Below are 20953 nucleotides of genomic sequence, written 5' to 3' on the forward strand. Positions count from 1 at the left end.
GAAGAGCGCGAGTCGACTCCAGGGTAGTACGAGTCGACTCCAGGGTAGTACGAGTCGACTCCAGGGAGTTACAGACAGAAAGACAGAGAAGTTATTTTGGACCCTGAGAGCCGAGTCGACTCCTGAGGAACTCGAGTCGACTCCGATGGTTGGCAGGTCGACTCCAAAGGAAGCGAGAGTCGACTCCCAGTGTGATACAAAGCAAAAGTCAGAGAGCAACTTTCGGACACTGAGAGCCGAGTCGACTCCCGCAAAGTCCGAGTCGACTCCAAGACAGCGCGACCTCAAAAAGACAGAAGACAATATTTTCGTCTCTGAGAGGCGAGTCGACTCCAAGACAGTTCGAGTCGACTCCAAGGCAACGCTACCTCAAAAAGACAGAAGACTGCTTTTCGGATACTGAGAGCCGAGTCGACTCCGAAACAGTTCGAGTCGACTCCAGAACGGCACGAGTCAAAAGACAGAAGATCGGGAGTTCGGACTCTGAGCGCCGAGTCGACTCCCAGAATTTTCGAGTCGACTCGAGTGAGCAAACTTGAAGAATGCATCCCTGGATTCCTTACATCGAGTCGTCTCCAAAAGTGCCAGGTCAGCTCCAGACTTTGGGAAGTCGACTCCGGGTTAAGTCGAGTCGACTCCCAGTCGAGAAGAGCACTTTAATTCAAATCCGGAACAATTGCTGAGCCGACTCCAGAAAAGCATGAGTCGACTCCTGCTGCAGCCGAGTCGACTCCTAATCGCGCGAGTCGACTCCGATCCCAACGGAAACATTGTCAGGATGTGCAGAATATGCAGAACGGCTAGGAGATTGTGTCTAACGGCTAGTTTCCGTGGGGAATGGCTTAAATAGCCACAGAGAACTGTAGCAAGGTAGAGAAGTGACATTCCATTCAAAGAAAACAAGTAATCTCCACCTACCAAAAGATTTCAAGCAAATACAAGTGAAAGAAGGAAGAGGGGCATTAAACTCCAACCAACCAACTCTTCCCAGCATTCAAGAAGTCTCCGTCAGTCATCAAGTCTTCGACACATTCAAGAGGAGATCCCGAGTTCGAGAAGCCCTCCTCTACATCTTCATAAATTTGTTTAAGGGCTCTTAACTTCTCTATTATTCATATCGCTGAATATCTGCTTGTTAAGAAGCTTTATTTTTCTGTTTGTTCTTCAAACCATTTGTTCCTTACTTGATTCAATCAGGGGATTGAATCAAGGGTGTAAAGGTTTGTTGGTGAGCCTAGGTTGAAACCAACGGTGTAAGGGTTTGATTGTGATCCCGGAAAAACAATCGGGTGGTTCTAGTCGGTAAGCCTGGAAAAACCGACCGAGTTCGTTGTGATCTCGTAAAACAATAAGTTAGGTTGTGAGCTTGTAAAACAATCGGCTGTAATCCAAGGGATTATAGTGAATTCTCAAGTGAGGCTTGGGGAGTGGACGTAGGAGCAAGGGTTAGCTCCGAACCACTATAAATTTCCTTGTGTTTGTGATTGCTTTGTTGTCTCTTACTTTCATTTCATTCACTGCACATAGCATCTAATTAATCCACTTACAAAAAGTATTAATTAGTTATTCACAAACCTTTTAATTGCAATAATTATTTTAAAACCCAATTCACCCCCCTCTTGGGTTGTCTATCTGGGCAACACATTCTTAAAGCCAAACTTTTCATCCTTAATTTTGATAATATTTGTTACCTTTGACATTATTTCAGGTTTATTCTTTTTGAAAGAGGGGTAAAAAAACTTTAATAAAATATTAAAATCATCAAATTTGATGTGATCTCATCATAATTTGCTCTAATTTATTTTGAAATTATCTTAATTGGCTCTGATCTATACTCATTATTTTGCCATGACATTATTGCCTTAAGTTACATAATTCATATTCTTGCAATAATTTGACATGCATTGAATGAAAATTAGAGTACAATAAGAGAGAGAAATATCTGAGTATAATTTGTTGCTTTATGCTTAATGTTTCATTATCTTGCAACCTTTTTGATGTTGTCAAAAAGGGAGAGAAATATCTGGGTATATGCTCATAATGCTTTATGTTTTAAATTGATAATAAATCAGTTTAGATTGAAATATATTGATTATGTTAAGCTGATTAACTCTAAAGCATTATCATGAAGTATGTTCTTAAAGTTACATGTAATTACTTCATGAAACTTAGCTATGCATTTGTCCTTAGACATATTCTACTTTTTCACTTGCATATACTCAAAGTTTTGTCATCATCAAAAAGGAGGAGATTGTTGACCTTAGAATTGATTTTGATGATCACAAAATCTTGTGGTAAAATTTCTAACGTTTGTATTGTAAGAAGAAAGATAATTTATTTTGTAAGGAACATAGCAAGTTGAAAGAATACATGAAGGCTTCAAAAGTTAGAAGAAAGCTACACTTCATTGGCCCAAGTTTCAAGTTCAAAGAATTCAAGTTGGAGGAGCAATTCAAAGAAAAATCTAGAAGAACATTTCTCGAGTCGACTTCTGAAAGTTTAAAGTCGACTCTAGCACTTTAGAGTCTTATGGCACAGAGTTCGAATCGACTCCTACTTCATTCGAGCCGACTCTCTTAGTCAGAATAGAAAGATCATTTTCAGGAATAGAGCGCGAGCCGACTCGTATGTTGCGCGAGCCATCTCCCACAGTAGAAGCAAAAACACAATTTTGAAGAACTCGAGCGTGAGTCGATTCCCGACTTACACGAGCCGTCTCCCGCAGAGCTCAACTACCCAAATATCCAAATCATTAAAGAGCTCCAAAAACCAGAGCATAGAAATGAGCAACCAAGTGAAAGCCTTAAAGTTTTATTGCAAGTATTCAACATCAAGTCCACAGCTCTAGAAGTTGGTGAAGCACCCACGACAGCATTCAAACCACCACCAACTTTCTATTGCCCTCTTTATTCTGTTATATTTTTTATTTACTGAGCAATAGTATTCGTACTTTAACTCTTTCAATACTTATCTTATAACAAGTTTCAATTGCTGAAACTTGGGAAAAAGTTTGGTCCAAACCTTAATTGGACTTTGTAAGAATTTTGGTTGGTGAGCCTTTGGAAAAACCAACTGGGTTGATTGTGAACCCAGAAAACAATCGGTATAGGTTTTGGTTGGTGAGCCTGTGAAAACCAACTTGGGTTCGTTGTGATTCCGAAAAAACAACGAGTTGGGTTGTGAACTCGTAAAACAACCACACTGTAATCAGGGAGATTATAGTAAAATTCTCAAGAGAACTTGGAGAGTGGACGTAGGTGCAGTTGGCACCGAACCACTATACTTTTATTGTGTTTGTGATGCTTCCTTTCATTGTTTGATTTTCTCACTTATTTACTTAGACGAATGTCTGATTGAATTGCTTACTTAACTCTTATTCGCACATCCTTTAGTTGCAAAAATATTCAAATTGTTTAACGAAGTTTCACTTGATAAATTTGCATCATGACTCATTGAATTGCATGCTTGGGCAAACTTAGACTAATCTTTTATTGAGCTTATTTATCCGCTACTTAACAGTTTTAATCTTGATTAGCTTAGAATTAATCTGTTGCTAAGTTTAAATTCCACTGTGCATCCATATAACTTAGCTTAATTAACTCAAAAATTTAGAAGTAATTAAAAGTTTTTTAAAAGCCCAATTCACCTTCCGTCTTAGGCTGCATCTACTGGGCAACAAATTCAATATTGCCCCAAATAGAAAATTCAAAAAGAAATATTTTTATTAAAGTCTTCACCCATGAATCCATCGGCCTCTACGATGTTTGGCATGGTCTAGTTGGTTATAACATTTGCTGACTGCATCCTATGCTGCATCATAAGCTCATCTCAGAATAAAGACTTAGGAGACCCATAGACTGTAGAAATCTTCTCCTTTGATTCCACTGCATGTGAGAGAGAAAATATACTGAACAATCCTAAGGAGATGAAATCTTCATCTCACATGTAGAAATAATACCCCTGGCCGAGCCAATATTATCAATTGTTTGCTAAAAATGAAAGCTCCTACCCGTGATCTCTTTGCATAGTTATTAGGACTTCTCTTTAGTTTTAGTTTCTTGTAAGCGAATTATGTCACAAGAAAAGTCCTGACGGATTTTTTTTTAAAGTACTTTTCTTTCGTTACTTCTTCCCATGCCTCGCATATTCCAAAAAAAGACGAGCATTTTGCAGGCAGCAAGGAAATGTGGCCACCGCTTTAAAGACAAAGTATAAAGGGTGAGAAGATGGGGAGCTAGAGAAGACATCAAGCACTTTGCAACATCCTAACGCTGCTTTCAAGAAAGTCAACCAACTCAAATCCGTACAATTGCAGTGATAATAAAATTAACCTGGACATTACAAGCCAAAAGAAAAAGATAACAATGACATAGAAATCAAAATAAAACTATGGTAAGAATACGGATAGAAAAGGAGCACCACGCGCCCGTACAACAAAGACTATAAAGAAAATCATTAGGCAGAGGCTGGTGCCATTGGCAAGAGCATGGAATTTAGAATAATTGTACTTCCTCTCTCCAGCCTTGCTATTCTCTTTCAAAAGCTGAAGCTTTGTAAGAGTTGGCTTGCCTTTCCACTTTGGCCGTTCAGTATCCAACTTTTTCCCAGCACAGTGAATTATGAGGGCTGAAGCTTTCTAACTGGTAAGTAATCATCAGATTTAACCGCATCCCTATTAGCATCCTTAACTAATACATCTATCTATGGCCTTATTTGGTGAAGTTTTTGGAGGTCCAGAAAGTTTTTTCGTAAAAACACTGTTAGATGATATAGTAGTATTTGGTAAAAAATCAGAAAATTATTTTGGCTTTGCATGAAAGCTAAAAAGGTCTACTTAGAAAAAGCACTATTTGGAGCTTCTCTCTAAAAGTGCTTTCTCACGAGAAAGCACTTTTGGTTTTAATAAAATTTTTCTGATGACTAAAATATCCACCAATAAATCTCATGATTGTATTTTATATCATATCATATCATAATATATTATTATACTATAAATATAATATAATAATAATAATAATTTAATAATATATTATGTTATATTATATTATATTATATTATTATAATCGTATAATATATTATATTATTGTATTAATACATAATTTAATATAATATATTCTTATATTTTATTATACGCATAATATAACATATTATTACAATAATAATTTTATATAATAAAAGATAATATATTAGATTATACTACATTACATTATATTCTATTATATAATTATATTATAAAAATATTATATTATAGTAATATTGTACTATTAATAATACATTACTATATCATATCATATCATATCATGTTATATTATTATGCTATAGTATTCAAAATTATATTACACTATATTATAATAATATTATACAAAATAATAATATTTTAATATATAATAATATATAATATTATATTGTATTATCTTTACTATGCAACATTATGCAATATCATTTATTGTTATTTTATCGTACCAAAAGTGATTCTTATTTTGGTTACCAAATATATACAGCACTTTAGAAATGTAACTACCAAATAATAAATAGCTTTTAATAAAAATTCTACTTCTAAAAGCTCTACTTTCTAAAAATCCTACTACTAAAAGTTCTACTGTCAATAGCAATCCCAAACAGAGCCTAATCCTGACAATAGCTCTCTCATAATCTACCGGTTCTTTTCACTGCAACCACCTTTCTTTTACAAAAGATGACCTTCCAGGCAAAAGATGACCTTCCAGGCAGCAAAAAGGCCTCTTCATTATCGAGGGAATAACTTCAGTTTAGAAAGGCTACTCAAGAGGGAGGCTTGCAGGAAGAGATGCAACCCCTTCCTCTCCAGCTTCCTTATTGGCATTACTAGGACTTCTAAATCAAGGGATCCCAATACCTTGGAGATTGGGGCCAGAACCTACTATACCATCCCCTCCCCCTCAGATCCTTAGGAATTGCCGCCCATTAAAATTCTCCTCCCTTGAGAGATCAGCTACTACTTAGGCATTGACTGAGAAGCAATAAGAAATTCCGAAGCAGGAGAGTATAGATCTACAATCTAAGTTGAAGCATCTTTCTAGGATTCAAAAAAAATTGCATCTTCGAAAAGAGGTACCAAGTTTTCTTCTAAAGATACCTTGTTGCCAAGATTTAGAGGGGTGGAAGGGTGATGATCCAGGTCCTCGTTAGCCAACATGAGGGCTGAAATGAGGTTTAGGTCAAAATCGTATATGAAAAGTTCTCTTCGCAAGAGAATTGGTGTAATTTGTAAGAATTAGCGCAATGCATGAAATTTAATAAATATTAGCTTTCCCAAACTATTTTAATAGGTAGAAGGAATTTTCTACATGCACTTAATAGTATCAATTTGCTCTCTTTCTCATGTTAAGGTATGGCACTCACAAGATTTCTTCCATATTTAGTTCAAGAATTTGTGTATCCTCTCAATATTTTTTTTCTTCTTTTCTATCATTCAGCTAGGCACAATTGCCTTCATTCTTTGCAGTTGGCTATGTATGGCCAGTAAACTTCTTCTTTTGCTTTATGTAGTCTTCTTATGAGTGATGTATATGGCTATTTTCATGCAAGAGTAGTATGAGCTGCCGATGTAAAAAAAAAATAAGGAGGAGGAGAAAAGGAAGAGAGAAACTAAGAAATATAGATGGCCTTCCAAAGTTCTAGACCCCTGCTTTATTCTCAAGAAAGCCTTTATTTTTAAACTAATATCGATAAAAAAAATAAAAAAAGGGAAAGTCAACTGGGGCTAATTCGGAAAATTCTTGCTCCGAAACATCACCACCTCTATGCCTGTTTACATTATGGCCCATACTACTGTGCCGAAGACGGTGTTGGCAGGGATAGAGCGGAGTATGCGCAGCTTCCTGTGGGGCTCCTCTGGGAGGGGTCAGGGGGTACACCTGGTTGCCTGGGGGAGAGTTTGTCTGCCTCTGAGGGAGGGGGGCCTGGGGGTGCAGTCACTTTTGGCGAGGCGTGAGGCACTCCTGGCGCGACGAGCAGTGCAGGTTGTTCTGGAGCCACACGGGCTTTGGAGTCAGGCCATGATAGCGAGATATGGTCGGGCTGGCTCAGTAGGCCAGGTGGTGGGCGGCCGGAGGGCGTCTTTCATGTGGCGGGAGGTTGGGAGGTATATGCATATGGCTTTGACACATACTAGGTGGTTGATAGGCGACGGACGGAGCATTGATGTGATGGAGGACCCTTGGGTGGACGCACTCCCGCTGAGGCTGTGGCCGACGATGATCAGCGATGAGGAGACTGTTGGGCTCCGAGTGTACGATCTCTTCAGGCCTGGGGAGGCCGGGTGGGATGAGGACAGGCTGGGTCAGTTATTCGGGGAGCACTTAGCTGAGCGGGTACGGGCCCTCCCTGTCCCGGGATCAGCAGGTCCGGATGTTAGGGTATGGAGCACCACTTGTACAGCCAGTGTCAGGGTTGGTGATGTCTCTCGGGTTATTCAGCAGGAGTCGGAGCTGGGGAGGGACTGTGGCTGGGTTTGGAGATTTGGGCTACACCAGAGGGTTGCATTATTCCTCTGGAAGGTAGCCTGGGATCGACTGCCGACGAGCTTGGTGCTGAGCCGACGGGGAGTTAGCATTCCTCCTCTATGCCCGTCCTGTGAGACAGAGGAGTCGACGGACCATGTACTATTCCAGTGTGTCTGGGCGCAGTCGGCTTGGAGACTTTCTGGGCTTCCGGAGGCTGCATGGAGGCGGAGGGACTATTTTCTAGAGGAGGTCCGGGGGTGGTCCGGTTCCCACCAGATGCGTTCTGTGGCCATTAGGGCGTCCTGCATAGTCTATCAGATATGGTTGGCCAGGAACGCCCGAGTTTTTGGTGAGCCTAGCCTGTCCCCACGATTTGTGATGGAGCGGGCGCGGGCACAGGCAGCTGAGATTCTTCAGGCAGGTCCGGATCATAGACCTTTGACAGCTCAGGACATCTGGGGCTCCCATGCTGCTTTGGCAGCCTCTCATACGGTGTTTTTCACCTGGGAGCCCCCACCCCTAAGCTTCCTCAAGGTCAATTTTGATGGCTCGGTCCGGGATGGTGGCAGGAGGGGAGGAGCAGGGTTTGTTATCAGGGGGCCGAGTTCCAGCACGGTGGCAGCAGGGGGTTGTCAGATCTTTGACACCTCGGTCCCTGGGGCTGAGCTACGGGCGGCTTGGATGGGCTTACGATATGCACGACATGTACTTCGGGCGAGTTCCATTCTCTTGGAGGGTGACTCGACCACGGTGATTGGCTGGGTCCGACAGGGCCCCCACAGAGGTGGAGGGGCTCATCCTTTGCTCCGTGATATATGGTTGATGGTGAGGGAGGGGTGTACTTTTCAGGCTAGGCATATATACCGTGAGGCAAATGGGGCAGCTGATTGGGTGGCGTCGTATGTGGCGAACCACTCAGGAAGCACCCTATGGGTTGGGGTGGATGACTTGCCCGGTGCATTCCGGGACCTTTTGTTTGCAGATTCTGCTGGGTGTATTCGTACCCGTGTAGTATGATATGCCCGTTGCTAGCAAAAAAAAAAAAAAAAAAAAAAAAAAAAAAAAAAAAAAAAAAAAAAAAAAAAAGATCGAAACGGTGACCGGCCCGACCGGTGACCTTCGCGGCGGAGCCATAAAAGGCGAGGGGCGCTCTTGTGCTCTCCACACGTTTCTTCCGAGCTCTGCGATCCTGCCGGTCCGAGAAAAGGGGAGTTAAGCGAGAAATAGCTTTCGTCCAAAATCTCCTCAAAAGCTTCGTCTCTCGAGGTATTCTATTGGTTTTCCCGAAATTTTCAGGCTTTGATTGCGATCAAATCCTCCACTTTTTTCCTCATCTGTGACCTCTTGATAGTTTCCATTTGGTTGGATCATGCGTGGCTTCCTTTTCTCTGTTTCTTTCTGAAATTTATAGTAGTTTCTTATAGTTCAGGGACTCTGTTTGTAGTTCGAGTTTAGATGGATGATTTGGATCAGAATTTGGTGGAAAGATGGGATTTTTAGGGTTTATAGAGATCAATATCTTCACGGATATTGGAGGGCTTCTGGGAGATTAAAACCTTCATAGTAGACACATGAAACGGTGCTCTCTTGTTTTGGTCGACGATTTTGGGAGATTTTCGAGTTTGTCATGAATGGAGACCAGTATTTCTTTGGAAATCCGAGTTATCGCGATCTTACTGTTTCCTTCTATAATTTTTTGAGATCCTGCGGTCTGTTTCGTTGGGCCAGTTAGCCTTATTGTGATTTTGACTCTGGATTTCTGTGTTGCATATTTGATTAAGTTGTTACTTGTCTTCTGTATCGATGATCGAGTAGTAGGTTTAGATGAAGCTCTGGTTTTGTGCTGTGCAGTTGAAATTTCGATAGCTTGTATGACCTCCTTTTCTTCTTGCTTATTGTTGGAGCAGTATATAGCTGGTTTGAGGCCAAATTTGGCCACATGGTACCAGATCTGGACTTGAATTTCATCTTTCAAGTGCCTACTGAAAGACAACTTTTACATGTCAGAAATGCCAATTAGGTATATAAATGCCCCAAGGAAAACAGAAGTCTGATGATTAAATTGTGATGGTTTAGACTTTCTGTGTAAATTATGTTACTGTACGATGTTCTTTTTTGTGTGATTTTTTTTATTCACCAGATGCTGTGTTAAATGTATTATTGTCTCTAGGAGGCATTTGAAACAGTCAGCTTATATAGTGAAAGGTAAAAAAACAGTAGTTGTTGTAATTTAGCCTATGCCAGTGATATTTCCAACAATTAGAATATATTGAAGTTTGGTTTACGATTATGAGAATGATATTACTTTATAGTCTTTTTCAATGTTCATTTCTGATGACTATCATGTTACAATGATATAAATTAGACACTGTGGCTACTAGTAACATAATTGTTTTTGAAACTTGTGTATCATAATTAAACAACCTTGCACTAGGAAATATAACCTGCATTTTGTCATCCTTAGTCGTAACCATGGTATGTTGTACTATACCGTATCGGACGGTACTGGACGTACCGTACCATACCAGTTTGCTACCGGTGGCATACCGCCGTATCAACCCTCGGTATGCCAAAAAAAAATCCGTACTATACCGTACCAACACTATGCTAGTATGGCACCGATACGGAGTCCGGTACCGGTACGGTGAATCTTGATCGTAACCTTCTATATTTTACATGACTTGAAAGACCTGGACCCTATGGCTGCTTACCACTTGCCATTCTATTTCATTCTCCTTGCTTGCTAGTCTGTTTATTTTCTTTTTCTATAAGTACTTTGAAGCCTCGGTGGTATAAATTATGTTAGTTTATTACTAGTTTGCTAGTCTTATCGCCTTCTGATTAACATGGGTTTTGATCACCTTATCTTACCTTTTTTTTTATTTCCTCACCTAATTTATACATGTTCACCTTATCTTACTTTTTTTCTATTTCCTCACCTAATTTATACATGTTATACTTGCCAATGACTTCTCCAATCAGATAATTTCTCCATATACTCTCGATTGTTGTAGCACTACAAGCTCCATAGGCCACTGCATGACAAGGGAATGCTTCATTCAACTTCACTAGATTTTCAGTCCTATGATTGCATCCATGTTCCTGTGGATATGCTCTCTCTTTTTTCAATTTCAGTGAAGTGCATGCTATGACCTAGCTATTCAGGACACAGTTTTTTTTCTTTTTGCTCGCAATTTCCTTTTGGTTTTAGTTGCACACTTGCATTCTTCAGGTTCATAGAAATTATTTAAGATGTAAGCTGGGAAATAAATTGCACATGCCTCCTATTAGCAAGAGGTTATTTATTTCCTTATTCTTGTCTAGGCATTGCTTCATTTTTTTGGCAACACTATTTAGATATCAAGTCAATTTCTTTTAACTTTTCATCAATGCAAGTAATTGTCGAACTCCTTCCATAGATCTATTCTTTGTGGGCCAATTTTTTTTTCTTTTTTCTGATCATCTGATAGTTATCGATATGAGCAAGTACATTTTCTTGATTTTTCAGGCTACTCATCGTCGAAATGGAACTCTTCTTCAGTGGTTTTACCAGTGAATCATCGGCATCTGAGAATTTGTTTGCCCATCCGGACATCCAAAGATGCCCATTTTTAAGAAACATCAATGAACCGACGAAGTTTTCATTCTCTTCAACTGTCAATTTTCTGGCTCCAGTAATTTATTTCTCTATCCTTGATTATAAACAAGTTTATCTTTACATGTGATGTGGAACCATACTCCTGTTTTTTCTGCTTTACTTCAGACTTTCCCGGCTAGTCTAGGGCCCTAGACCTGGTGAGGAACAGATCGGGATAGCCGCGCTTACCTCAATGGCGGGGGAGACGGGGTTCGAGAACCCTTAATTTACTTAGATTGGTAGGGAATCCACAGGAAGAACGAACCAGGAGACAATGATTTTCGGGGTTAGCGGGCTTACCTCGTGGAATGGCCGTTGAATGGCCTCGGAGTGAACGGGGGAGAGGAGCCAAGGGTCCAATCTTTGAAGATGGACCCAACTTTGATATGGCATTCAGGCTTTTTCATGGACGTGATGGAGTTGTCCCACTTTCAGGAAAATCATATGTGCGTGATGAAAATGTGGAACCTGAGCCTGCACCCCAGTTTAACCCATTAGCAGCCAAGGCAGCTACCATCAGCCTCTCAGCTTTTGGGCTAGGAGGGCCCTTTGACTTTGATTTCTTCTCAAACAAGTGGAAGAAACAAAAGAAGAGATCCTCCAAGAATGATCCTTCACAGGTTAGCATTGCGTCACTTGAACTTTTATTTGGTCAAGGCTCTCGCTTGCTATACATTTTCAGATATGTATCTATCAATAGATAGGACTTAGTTATTAACTTATTACCATGAACTGCTAACCTATGCTTGAAATGACTAGCATGCCACCCTCTTCCTATTACTGAAAGATATGTTAGGTGGAGCTTTTCCTTGGGGTCGAACACCTGGTTTTTCTCTTATTTAGACCTCTAAAGCCTTAGATGCATTTAATAAGAAAAGTCATAATTATGATGGAAAACTGTAACATTTTTTCTTCCAGCAAGGTTGAAAAAAGCAGTCTGAATATCTGTTTAGTGAGGAAGACGATTTGTTTGCCCAACTTCTTACTTCTGCTTATTCTGCTTATGTTTCAGAAAGGAGGAGATTCCTCACATGAAGCACTCAGCAATGAGTGGCTGGAAACCGGGCAGTGCCCCATTGCAAAGTCCTACAGAGCAGTGAGCCGTGTCCTACCTCTTGTTGCAAAGGCCCTGCAGCCACCACCAGGTGTGAAACTAAGGTGTCCGCCTGCTGTTGTGGCTGCTCGAGCAGCACTAGCCCGAACAGCCCTCGTGAAGAACCTCCGCCCCCAGCCCTTGCCTTCTAAGATGCTAGCGATTGCCTTGCTAGGCATGGCAGCCAATGTTCCCCTTGGGGTATGGCGAGAGCACACTGTAAAATTCTCCCCACAATGGTTTGCAGCTGTCCATGCTGCTGTTCCATTCATTGCGATGCTCAGGAAGTCCGTGCTGATGCCAAAGACTGCAATGGCATTCACTATAGCAGCCTCGATTTTAGGTCAGACCATTGGTTCAAGGGCTGAGCGTTACCGGCTGAAGGCAGTGGCAGCAGCAAGCGACCCTGGAAGTCCTACTAGTAAGGTGGCTTTTAGTCTGAAAAAGAGTGGGCACGGCAGTGAGGGTGAGGGAAGAGTCTGGGATCCAATTCCACTCAAGGTGGCAGGTTCAGGCTCATCTTCGGCTACAGCACCAACTGCAAGCGTGTGCGGCTGATAATGGTAAACAATATTTATTTATGATCATTAAAACTTTGTTTTAATTCATGCTATAAAAGACTACATGGATGCTTGCTTGAGTATATTTGAGAAATCATCCTCAGAGCAGTGCAAAAGGATGTGGGAAGATGAATAAAGAGCAGTTGGAATTGTTTGCAACTGATGCTGTAAACTAGAATTGTGTGATACCATATTATAGATATTACTGGATCTCAGGCTGTGGTGTGATGTATGAAAGGATGCATTCAAAGATGCTTATCCTGTGGCCTTTGGCTGCATTATGGAATAAATGAAAACAGTTGTGATTTGGTTGGCACTTGCGGAGTTGGTGGGTGGAGTGATGACTCGATGCGGTTGACTGTTTGATTTTTGATGGTGGACCAAGTCTTAATAAATAAAGTCACACCAACTGCCCTCCTAAGAGTCAAAAGAAGTTGATGAGAGGATGTGAACGTTTAGAAGTCCTAGACAACTTGGTTGAACAAACCCTTGCCAAAAAATCTTCATTTATATTCTCCGTTTTTAGCAGCAAGAGATTGGTGCTAGAGACTATATTGATTGTTCATTATCGTTTTGCTTATAGAATATCTTTTGATGCCAGTTGTGATTAAGGTTTAAAACCTTTGCCACAAAACCATGAAATTTACTTGGGGTTGGTTTCATAGCATGATTTATCAAAGGTTGAACATGTTTAATAATCAAAGTTTGAACAAGACAATTTTGGGTAGAAAAGAAGGTGCATAAAATTCTGCTAATTAATGGCTAAAAAGATTTGTATCCCAAGAAAAAAAAGAAAAAAAGGCTAAAGAAAAGAAGGGGCATAAATAAGGTTTTGTCTTTTTCTTTTTTGGAAAAATACCATCAGTATTGCCATAAACAGCTTTCCTTATGAAATCAGATTCTTTTGGAGCAAACATTGGTTTCTAAGGTTAGGGTAGAGGCTTAGGTCAAGCAAGTTGGAACAAACCAAAGCCCATGTATACAGAGTAAAAGTTCATGATCATCTAAATTGATTGGTCATGACATTTTGTAGTGACTTAAATTTGAGAAGTCTGAATATCCATCACTCTGAGTAAGAAGTGAAATCTTTTACAAAGACTGGAGACAATTTGTTCTTTTTGATTGATGCAAATTCTACTCAAGGAATAATAGTGATTAAGTTGTCATTAGGCAGTCTAGGAAAACTTTATTGATTATATGACCAAAAAATGAATATGCGGCAATTTACTTTCATTAATATGGTAAAATTCATTTTCAAATGCAGCTTGCATATTTACTGTCCAAAAGATGCTAATTTCAGACATGTTTTTTAGAATATTCCTTCTTTGTTTTTTTTTTTTTTTTTTGAGAACTAGCAAATGTGCACATGCAAACATGTTTTAAAGATAATAAATATATAGATACAAAGTGATAGTTGAATAAGCAACTAAAATAGATCATATATCATAAAAAAAGAGATATAAAATAAATAAGCAAGAGAAAATATATGAGGTAAGCTTACTAAAAGACATAGATGGACCATATGAGAAAAATTAAAATGGAACAAATAACAAGCTAAAAGTATAATTCAAAACTAATTAAATAAAATTAGAAAGTGTAGAATAAAAAACTAATTAACTAAAATATAAAAACTACAATGAAATTAGAAGATATGAGAGGCTCTCTCCCAGTGTTGGAATATTTTGCACACCGACTCTTATAGATCTCTTTATGCAAGATCTGGCGGTTTGCCAAAAAAATAAAAATAGAATAAACATATATTATAATATTATATTATATTATATTATATTATAATGTATAATTTATTTTATTTATATTTATAACATTATAATATATATTATATTACGAAAGCTTTTGTGGCCGAAAGGGCAGGTGGTGTGGACGGGGTAGGCAAAGAAGGCGGTATGGTGGACCGCTGATTGTACAAGGGTATATCTTTCTTGCATCGAGTCACTAGCTATGTTATTTGGCAGACTCACTTGTATGGGCCTATTACTGCCAAGACCCAGCCCATTGACTTTGTTGGACTGTTAGCCTTAACTGCCTTGCCTAGCATTTTAAAAACGTTTCTTCACCTTGTTATTATGTTATGGTATGATTCATGCTTGCTTGAATATAAGCGAATAGCATTTGTTATTTGGCATACAATAGTGGGGCTTATTGGACATCAATTTAGAGGAGAACTGTTCTTGCCAACTTTATTTAGCAATTACTTTGTGCGTTCTTCTTTTTGTGCAATTTTCTCATAAAAATATGTGCCAATGGTATACCTAGGTTCGGGTTGGGACGTAGAGTAAACGATCCAAAATTGATCTACAGAATAATGGAACGGGTCGGGTCGGAATTCAGTAAACTCAGGCCTGATCCGAAAAATGCAATAGGTCCAATTTTAGAATCCGACCTAGCTCTATGGGTATTTTAAAACGGATTGGATTAGGTCTAAGCGGGTTGGGTCATAGGTCAACCTGACCCATCTGCAACCTTACCAATTTCTAGCTGTTTAGATTACTAGTAATAATTAAATCCTGAATTCAATCAACAATTCTTTTTATCTAAAAAGATACACTGAGCTTTTAATTCATAATTTCGAGAATAGAACTTAGTTGGAGAAAGCAGATCCTATCACTCCTTTTACGAATGAGGCAAGAGAATTAAATCATATATATACACACACACACATATACATATACATATACATACATATGTACATAGTACTTGCAATAACCATGAGGTATGTTTACCACCTAAAGCTACATGCATATAATATATACTATAAAATGTATGATGCTCTAATATCCTCCCTCAAACTCATGGTAGGTCATATACTCTGTGGGGAAAGAATATGAGAATGTTGAGCCTTTGTCCGAGGCTTGGTTAAGTAAATCAGTAGGCTGAAATCTCGGATAGAAAGTGACAAGAGTGTCCTTATAAGATCATGGTGCCATGTAAAGAAGGCATCAACATCAATATGCTTCATAGGCTCATGCTTAGTAGGGTAGGTAGCAATGTGAATGGCACTAGTGTGATCACAATAAGAGTGAGTCAACCTAGAATGGAAAACACTAATATTTGCAAGAAGCCAATGAAACCACATGATCTTAGCAATAGTAGTAGCTGTAACTCCGAGTTGAGCTTCTTCAGCAAATGATTGAGGGATTGTAATGTCTCCTAGACTTCCATGAGATAAAGGAAGTGCTAACAAAAACACAGTAGCCAACGATAGAATGACGATCAACCGAATCACTTGCCTAAATAGTAATAGAGAAAACTTAAGAGTTGAAGATAGGAAGAGCCGGACAAAAGCAAAACTTATGAAGCAATACTTTGAAGATGATGCAATAGCCATAAGAGATGGGTATGGTAAGCTTGTTGTGGGAGCCTAGACAAACAAACTCAAAACATGCACATCATGAGCAATATTTGGCCTGAAATAGTGAGATAAACAAGACTACCTGCAAGATGTCAATAGGGAGTAGGATCAAAAAGAGGTGCACCATCTCCAAGATCTAAATTATGGTGAAGCTCCAATAGAGTATTAGCAATGCAGCAATCAATCATGCTAACTATAGGGAGAAGGTTGGCAGTTTATTTCTTTCGAGATAACAGATAATCCTTAGTTGTAGGCAACCTCAAAGTCCAAGAAATATCTAAAAAACTAAGATCAATCATGGAGAACTATTGATTAAGATGGACTCAACAAAAGCAATATGCTCTGATCATCGCTGGTAATAATTATATCATTGACACAAAAAAATAAAAGAAATAAACATGGTAGGATTTTGATCACTCCGAGTGAATCTAACAACAAAAATGGTATGGCTAAATTGCTCACAGCATGCATAAAGAGCTTATCGAAGACCATAAAGAGCGCAACGAAGATGATACCTATGTAGGGGGGTGAGAATTTCCAGGTGGCGACATCGTATAGGGTTCTTCTTGTGAATCCCTATAAAGAAAAGCATTCTTCACGTCAAGCTGATAAAGAGGCCACCAATGGATAGCAGCCATAGCTATAAATTTCAGCACAATAGTCATATGAGCCACTAGGAAAAGGTCTCCTCAAAGTCAATATACTCCTACTGAAATCCATGGGCAACAAGGTGAGCTTTATAACATTAAATTAAGCTATCAAAGTGAGTCTTGAACTTGTAAACCCACCTGCAGATGATAGGAATCTTATGAGAGGAGGAACAACATCCTAAGAACCCATGCGCTCAAGAGCATAAAGCTCCTGAAATACTCTACATGCCACTCAGGTACATCAACAGACGTTTGAAATATCTTGGGCTCTTGCTAAGAGTGAATAGTAGCAAGAAAAGTAGGGAACTTTGGAAAAATATATCGAGAAGCAGCAGGCAAGATTGGCAGCGTAGGCGTAGAAGCTATAGAAGGAGGATCAAGAAAGACTAGTTGGGAATGGAAGGTGGAGAATGGTCTAGCGGGTGATAATACAGAGCATGAAAACGAAGATACTCATGAAAAATGGCATCTCGAGAGAAATACTCGTATTCAGATTTTATTGGGTGTATCCGTACTTGTGTAGTATGATGCGCCCACTCTAGCAAAGAAAAAAAAAAAAATACTCGTAGCATCTAAGTCCTTTATGCTGGAGACTATATCCTGCGAAGATTCACTAAGTAGACTAAGGAGAGTTTGGTGCGTTCAAAGGGAGGTAAGAGGACAAAGCAAATACACAGTCGTAGATTATCATAAGAAAGGGGAATAAAGAGCATTAAGGATCAGAGTTCTTAGCTCTACTACTAATGTTAGGATTGAGACTAAAGAATCGGATTGTAAAGAACTCTCCTGCTTATATCTTATTGTATTAAAAAAAAATTATTTATACATGGTGATTAAAATAACCATCAGGAAAGTTTAACACGTAAGGCTGCATGCATATAATATACACTATATTTAATAATTTTGGTTCAAGCATAACTTGATCTCACCAAAAGGTCTCCTTTATTTTTTAAATTATAATTTTCATGTTGGTGGTTGGGAGGTCAACTTGTGTAAGTTGCATCATCTTGGCTATTTGAGTTCTGTCCATCTCTAACCAGCTAGCCTTGATCAGGCTAGTTAATATTAACTACTTTCTAAAATATTTGAGTTGAATCCTGATAAGTAAAATTTGGGGTCATACGTCCAAAATATGTAATGGTATTAATGGGCTGGCCCTGATTGAAAGTCTTGCCCAAAACGATCCGGTGTTGGCACTTGGGCTAAACATAGTGGAACGAAATAACAATTTAACCTCTTAAGTTTTGGGCTTCTTCATGTTACATCTCCAAACACTTGATCTAGAAGGATCACTAGACTCGATGTGGCGATATGGACCAGTTTGGCCACTACGAGTACTCAAGAGGATCACCAAATTCGATGTTGAATACTTTGGTCACTACAAGTATTCAGAAGGATCATTATACTCGATGTGGAACACTTTGACCACTACGAGTATTTAAAAAGATCACCAGACTCGATTTGGAACACTTTGACTACTACGAGTGGGGCTGGATAGGAGCGAGATCCGCCATATCGAGAAGCCGAGTTGCAGCCAAACTTTCGGAGGCTATAACTTGGTCATACGATACTCGGATCTTTTTTTTGAAATTAAGTATCTTTTCAAGACTATAATTAGGAGGTTGAATTGGGATGAAATTTCACTGTTAGACTCCAAAACGGGCCAGTCAAATTGAAAGTTTTTTTTCGACTATGACTTTGATCGGACGTAACTCTCTATCCGATTAGAATTAGGCGGAGCGACAGAAGGCAGAGTTGATGTAGAAGTCGAGATCTACCTTCTAGAGAGTTTTATCTTTTTCCTATTAGAGATGCTTATTTTAGAAAAAAGAGTTCTACTAGAATTAGGAAGAGGATTTTAACCCAATTATATTAGGATGGACCCACATTATAAATAAAGGTTATGTACCTCATTTTTTAAGAATCAATTAAAAAAAAGAAACTTAAAGCCCTACCTTCGAGATTCTTCTATTTTCTTCTTTTTTTTGAAAGAGATTCGAGTGAAGCGGCTTGAAGGAAATCTTTCTTCTTCCTAATCAGATCAAGTATGGTTGCTAGTTCTACCTCGATGGATGACGAGATGATGAAACAGCTCCCACAACTAGAAAATAAGATAACCTAACTCACCGAGATCATGTCTCAATTGTCGACACCTTCAACACAAGCACCAACAACTCTATCTTCGAACAAAACCAAGCAATTCAGCCATGAGGCAAGGAAGCAAGCGTTTTTCTATTTTCAGTTCTGATTTAGCAGTAGCTAAATCTCCTAAACAATGGAAGCTCTGATTCAGGAGGATCATCGGACTTGATGTAGACCGCTTTGGCCACTACGAATATTCAAGAGGATCACCAGACTCGATGTAAACCACTTTGGCCACTACGAGAAGAGTTGAATAGGGTCCAGGAGCAAGATCCGCTACATCAAAAAATCGAGTCACAAGCCAAACTCTCGGAGACTACAACTTGGTCATACGATACTCAATTGAAATGATCTTTTTTTTGAAATTGGGTATCTTTTCGAGATATATAACTAGGAGATTGAATTGAGATGAAATTCCACCATTAGACCCCAAAACAAGCTAATCAAACCAAAAGTTTTCTTTTGGGGTAAGAATTTGACCGGGCGTAGCTCTCTATCTGATAAGAATCCGGCGAAGCGAAGAAGGTAGAGTTGATGTAGAAGTCAAAATCTACCTCTTCAGAATTTTTACGTTTTTTCTACTAGAGATGTCCATCATAGGAAAGAAAGTTCTTAGGAACAGAAATCCAACCCAAATTATGTTAGGACGAACCCCACATTATAAATAGAGGCTATGTACCTCATTTTTTTAAGAATTAATGAAAGAAAAGGAGACTTAAGGCACTTTCGCGATTCCTTCTATCTTCTTCTACTTTTTTTTCCAAGAAATTCGAGTTGAGCGAGTTGAAGAAAATCTTTCTTCTTTCCGATCGAATCACCACTTTACTACCGAAACTTTAGCACCAACTCTTTGGCTAATACCCAACCTTCTCATCAATGAAGAGCCCCCCATCACCCCATTCTCTTCTCCTACTCTCTCTCTCTCTCTCTCTCTCTCTCTCTCTTGCATGGTGGTGGATCTAGGGCCAGAAGCTGAATGTGGAGCAAATGGAGCTCAGTGAAGAGCCTAATGTGGTTAAGAAAGGGAATGTGAAAAGGAGGAAGAAGGAGGTGCGAAGGACTTCTTGGAGGAGGAAAAGGCAGTTATTTTGAAACCTATGTTTCTTTTGTTTTTATCAATTTTGTAGAGTGTATATGTTTGTAAAAATCCAACCCAAAAGCTTAAGCTGGGTGGATGGACCTATGATTATATAAGCACCATTAGAGTTCTTAACCTATCTGAGACTATTCTATTTTTCTTTTTAAAGAAAAAAATTAGCAATTTTTAATACTTACCAATGAAACCAAATGCAGCCTTCCTTTTTGATATTTTGATGATGAAAAATAAAAAAGAGCACAAATTTGATGGAGGTCGGCTTAGACTAAATCTAAGATCATCGGTTCAATTGTTTACTTAAGCAAAATGCTTTCAGCTTTTGTACAAGTGACTAGACAAAAAAATAGATAATAATGGATTGTTTGGCTTATTAGTTTGTCAACCAATTCTTAGAACGATGTATTTTATTACTTTATATACCAAGTACAATTTTGATGTTGTAGACCTCAGTATTTGATAGTGGGATGAAAAATAGTAAAATTTTAGGTCCTGAATTTGGAAAAAAATTACTTGAATAAAACTTACAACATTCATGTTTATCTCCTCTACTAATTTTCTTTCTTGTTCTTGTTAAGAGACTGGAAAAATTTTTAGCTCGTAAAGAATGCTTCTCCACAAGACAATATGCCCCTTTCGAGTAGATTGATCAACTTAGAAATTAATTATGATCCTTTCACAGCTCAATCAGCTTCCAAAAGATGCAGGATTCTCTGTGGTGCGCATTTTGCACTGCAAAAAGTGATAAAGTTCTGAATGGTCACCACATCATCCGATCATGGAGATGGATAGCTATCAAACAAGGCATAGTATACAGTATGCAAAATGTGGCATGCATGGCACACAATGTACCCTCTGTTTGATAGCCGTCCATCTTTGTGATCAAATAACATGGCATCCAAACTCCTTCCAAAAACCCTCTGA

General features: G+C 39.0%; 1 protein-coding gene across 1 annotated transcript; it reads left to right on the forward strand.

The window, feature by feature from the left end:
• Positions 1 to 8611: 8611 nt before the first annotated feature.
• On the forward strand, positions 8612 to 13090 carry LOC103697763 (uncharacterized). The gene is made up of 4 exons (XM_008779687.4): positions 8612 to 8750; positions 10993 to 11161; positions 11463 to 11741; positions 12134 to 13090. The coding sequence occupies exons 2-4, from the start codon at positions 11009 to 11011 to the stop codon at positions 12770 to 12772; spliced, it is 1071 nt and encodes a 356-aa protein (XP_008777909.1). The 5' UTR covers positions 8612 to 8750; positions 10993 to 11008; the 3' UTR covers positions 12773 to 13090.
• Positions 13091 to 20953: the final 7863 nt, after the last annotated feature.

Source organism: Phoenix dactylifera, chromosome 10, assembly GCF_051530095.1.
Source record: "Phoenix dactylifera cultivar Ajwa chromosome 10, Ajwa_hap1_PhDact_Kaust_v1.1, whole genome shotgun sequence".
Taxonomy (NCBI): Eukaryota; Viridiplantae; Streptophyta; class Magnoliopsida; order Arecales; family Arecaceae; genus Phoenix; species Phoenix dactylifera.

What these genes read in the sequence shown, in the direction of transcription:
- LOC103697763 (XM_008779687.4), top strand. Translation starts at nt 11,009, where the DNA reads ATGGAACTCTTCTTCAGTGGTTTTACCAGTGAATCATCGGCATCTGAG. An exon ending in TCAATTTTCTGGCTCCAGTA is followed by an intron (nt 11,162 to 11,462) that starts ATTTATTTCTCT and finishes AGTGAACGGGGG; the next exon opens with AGAGGAGCCAAGGGTCCAAT. An exon ending in CCAAGAATGATCCTTCACAG is followed by an intron (nt 11,742 to 12,133) that starts GTTAGCATTGCG and finishes CTTATGTTTCAG; the next exon opens with AAAGGAGGAGATTCCTCACA.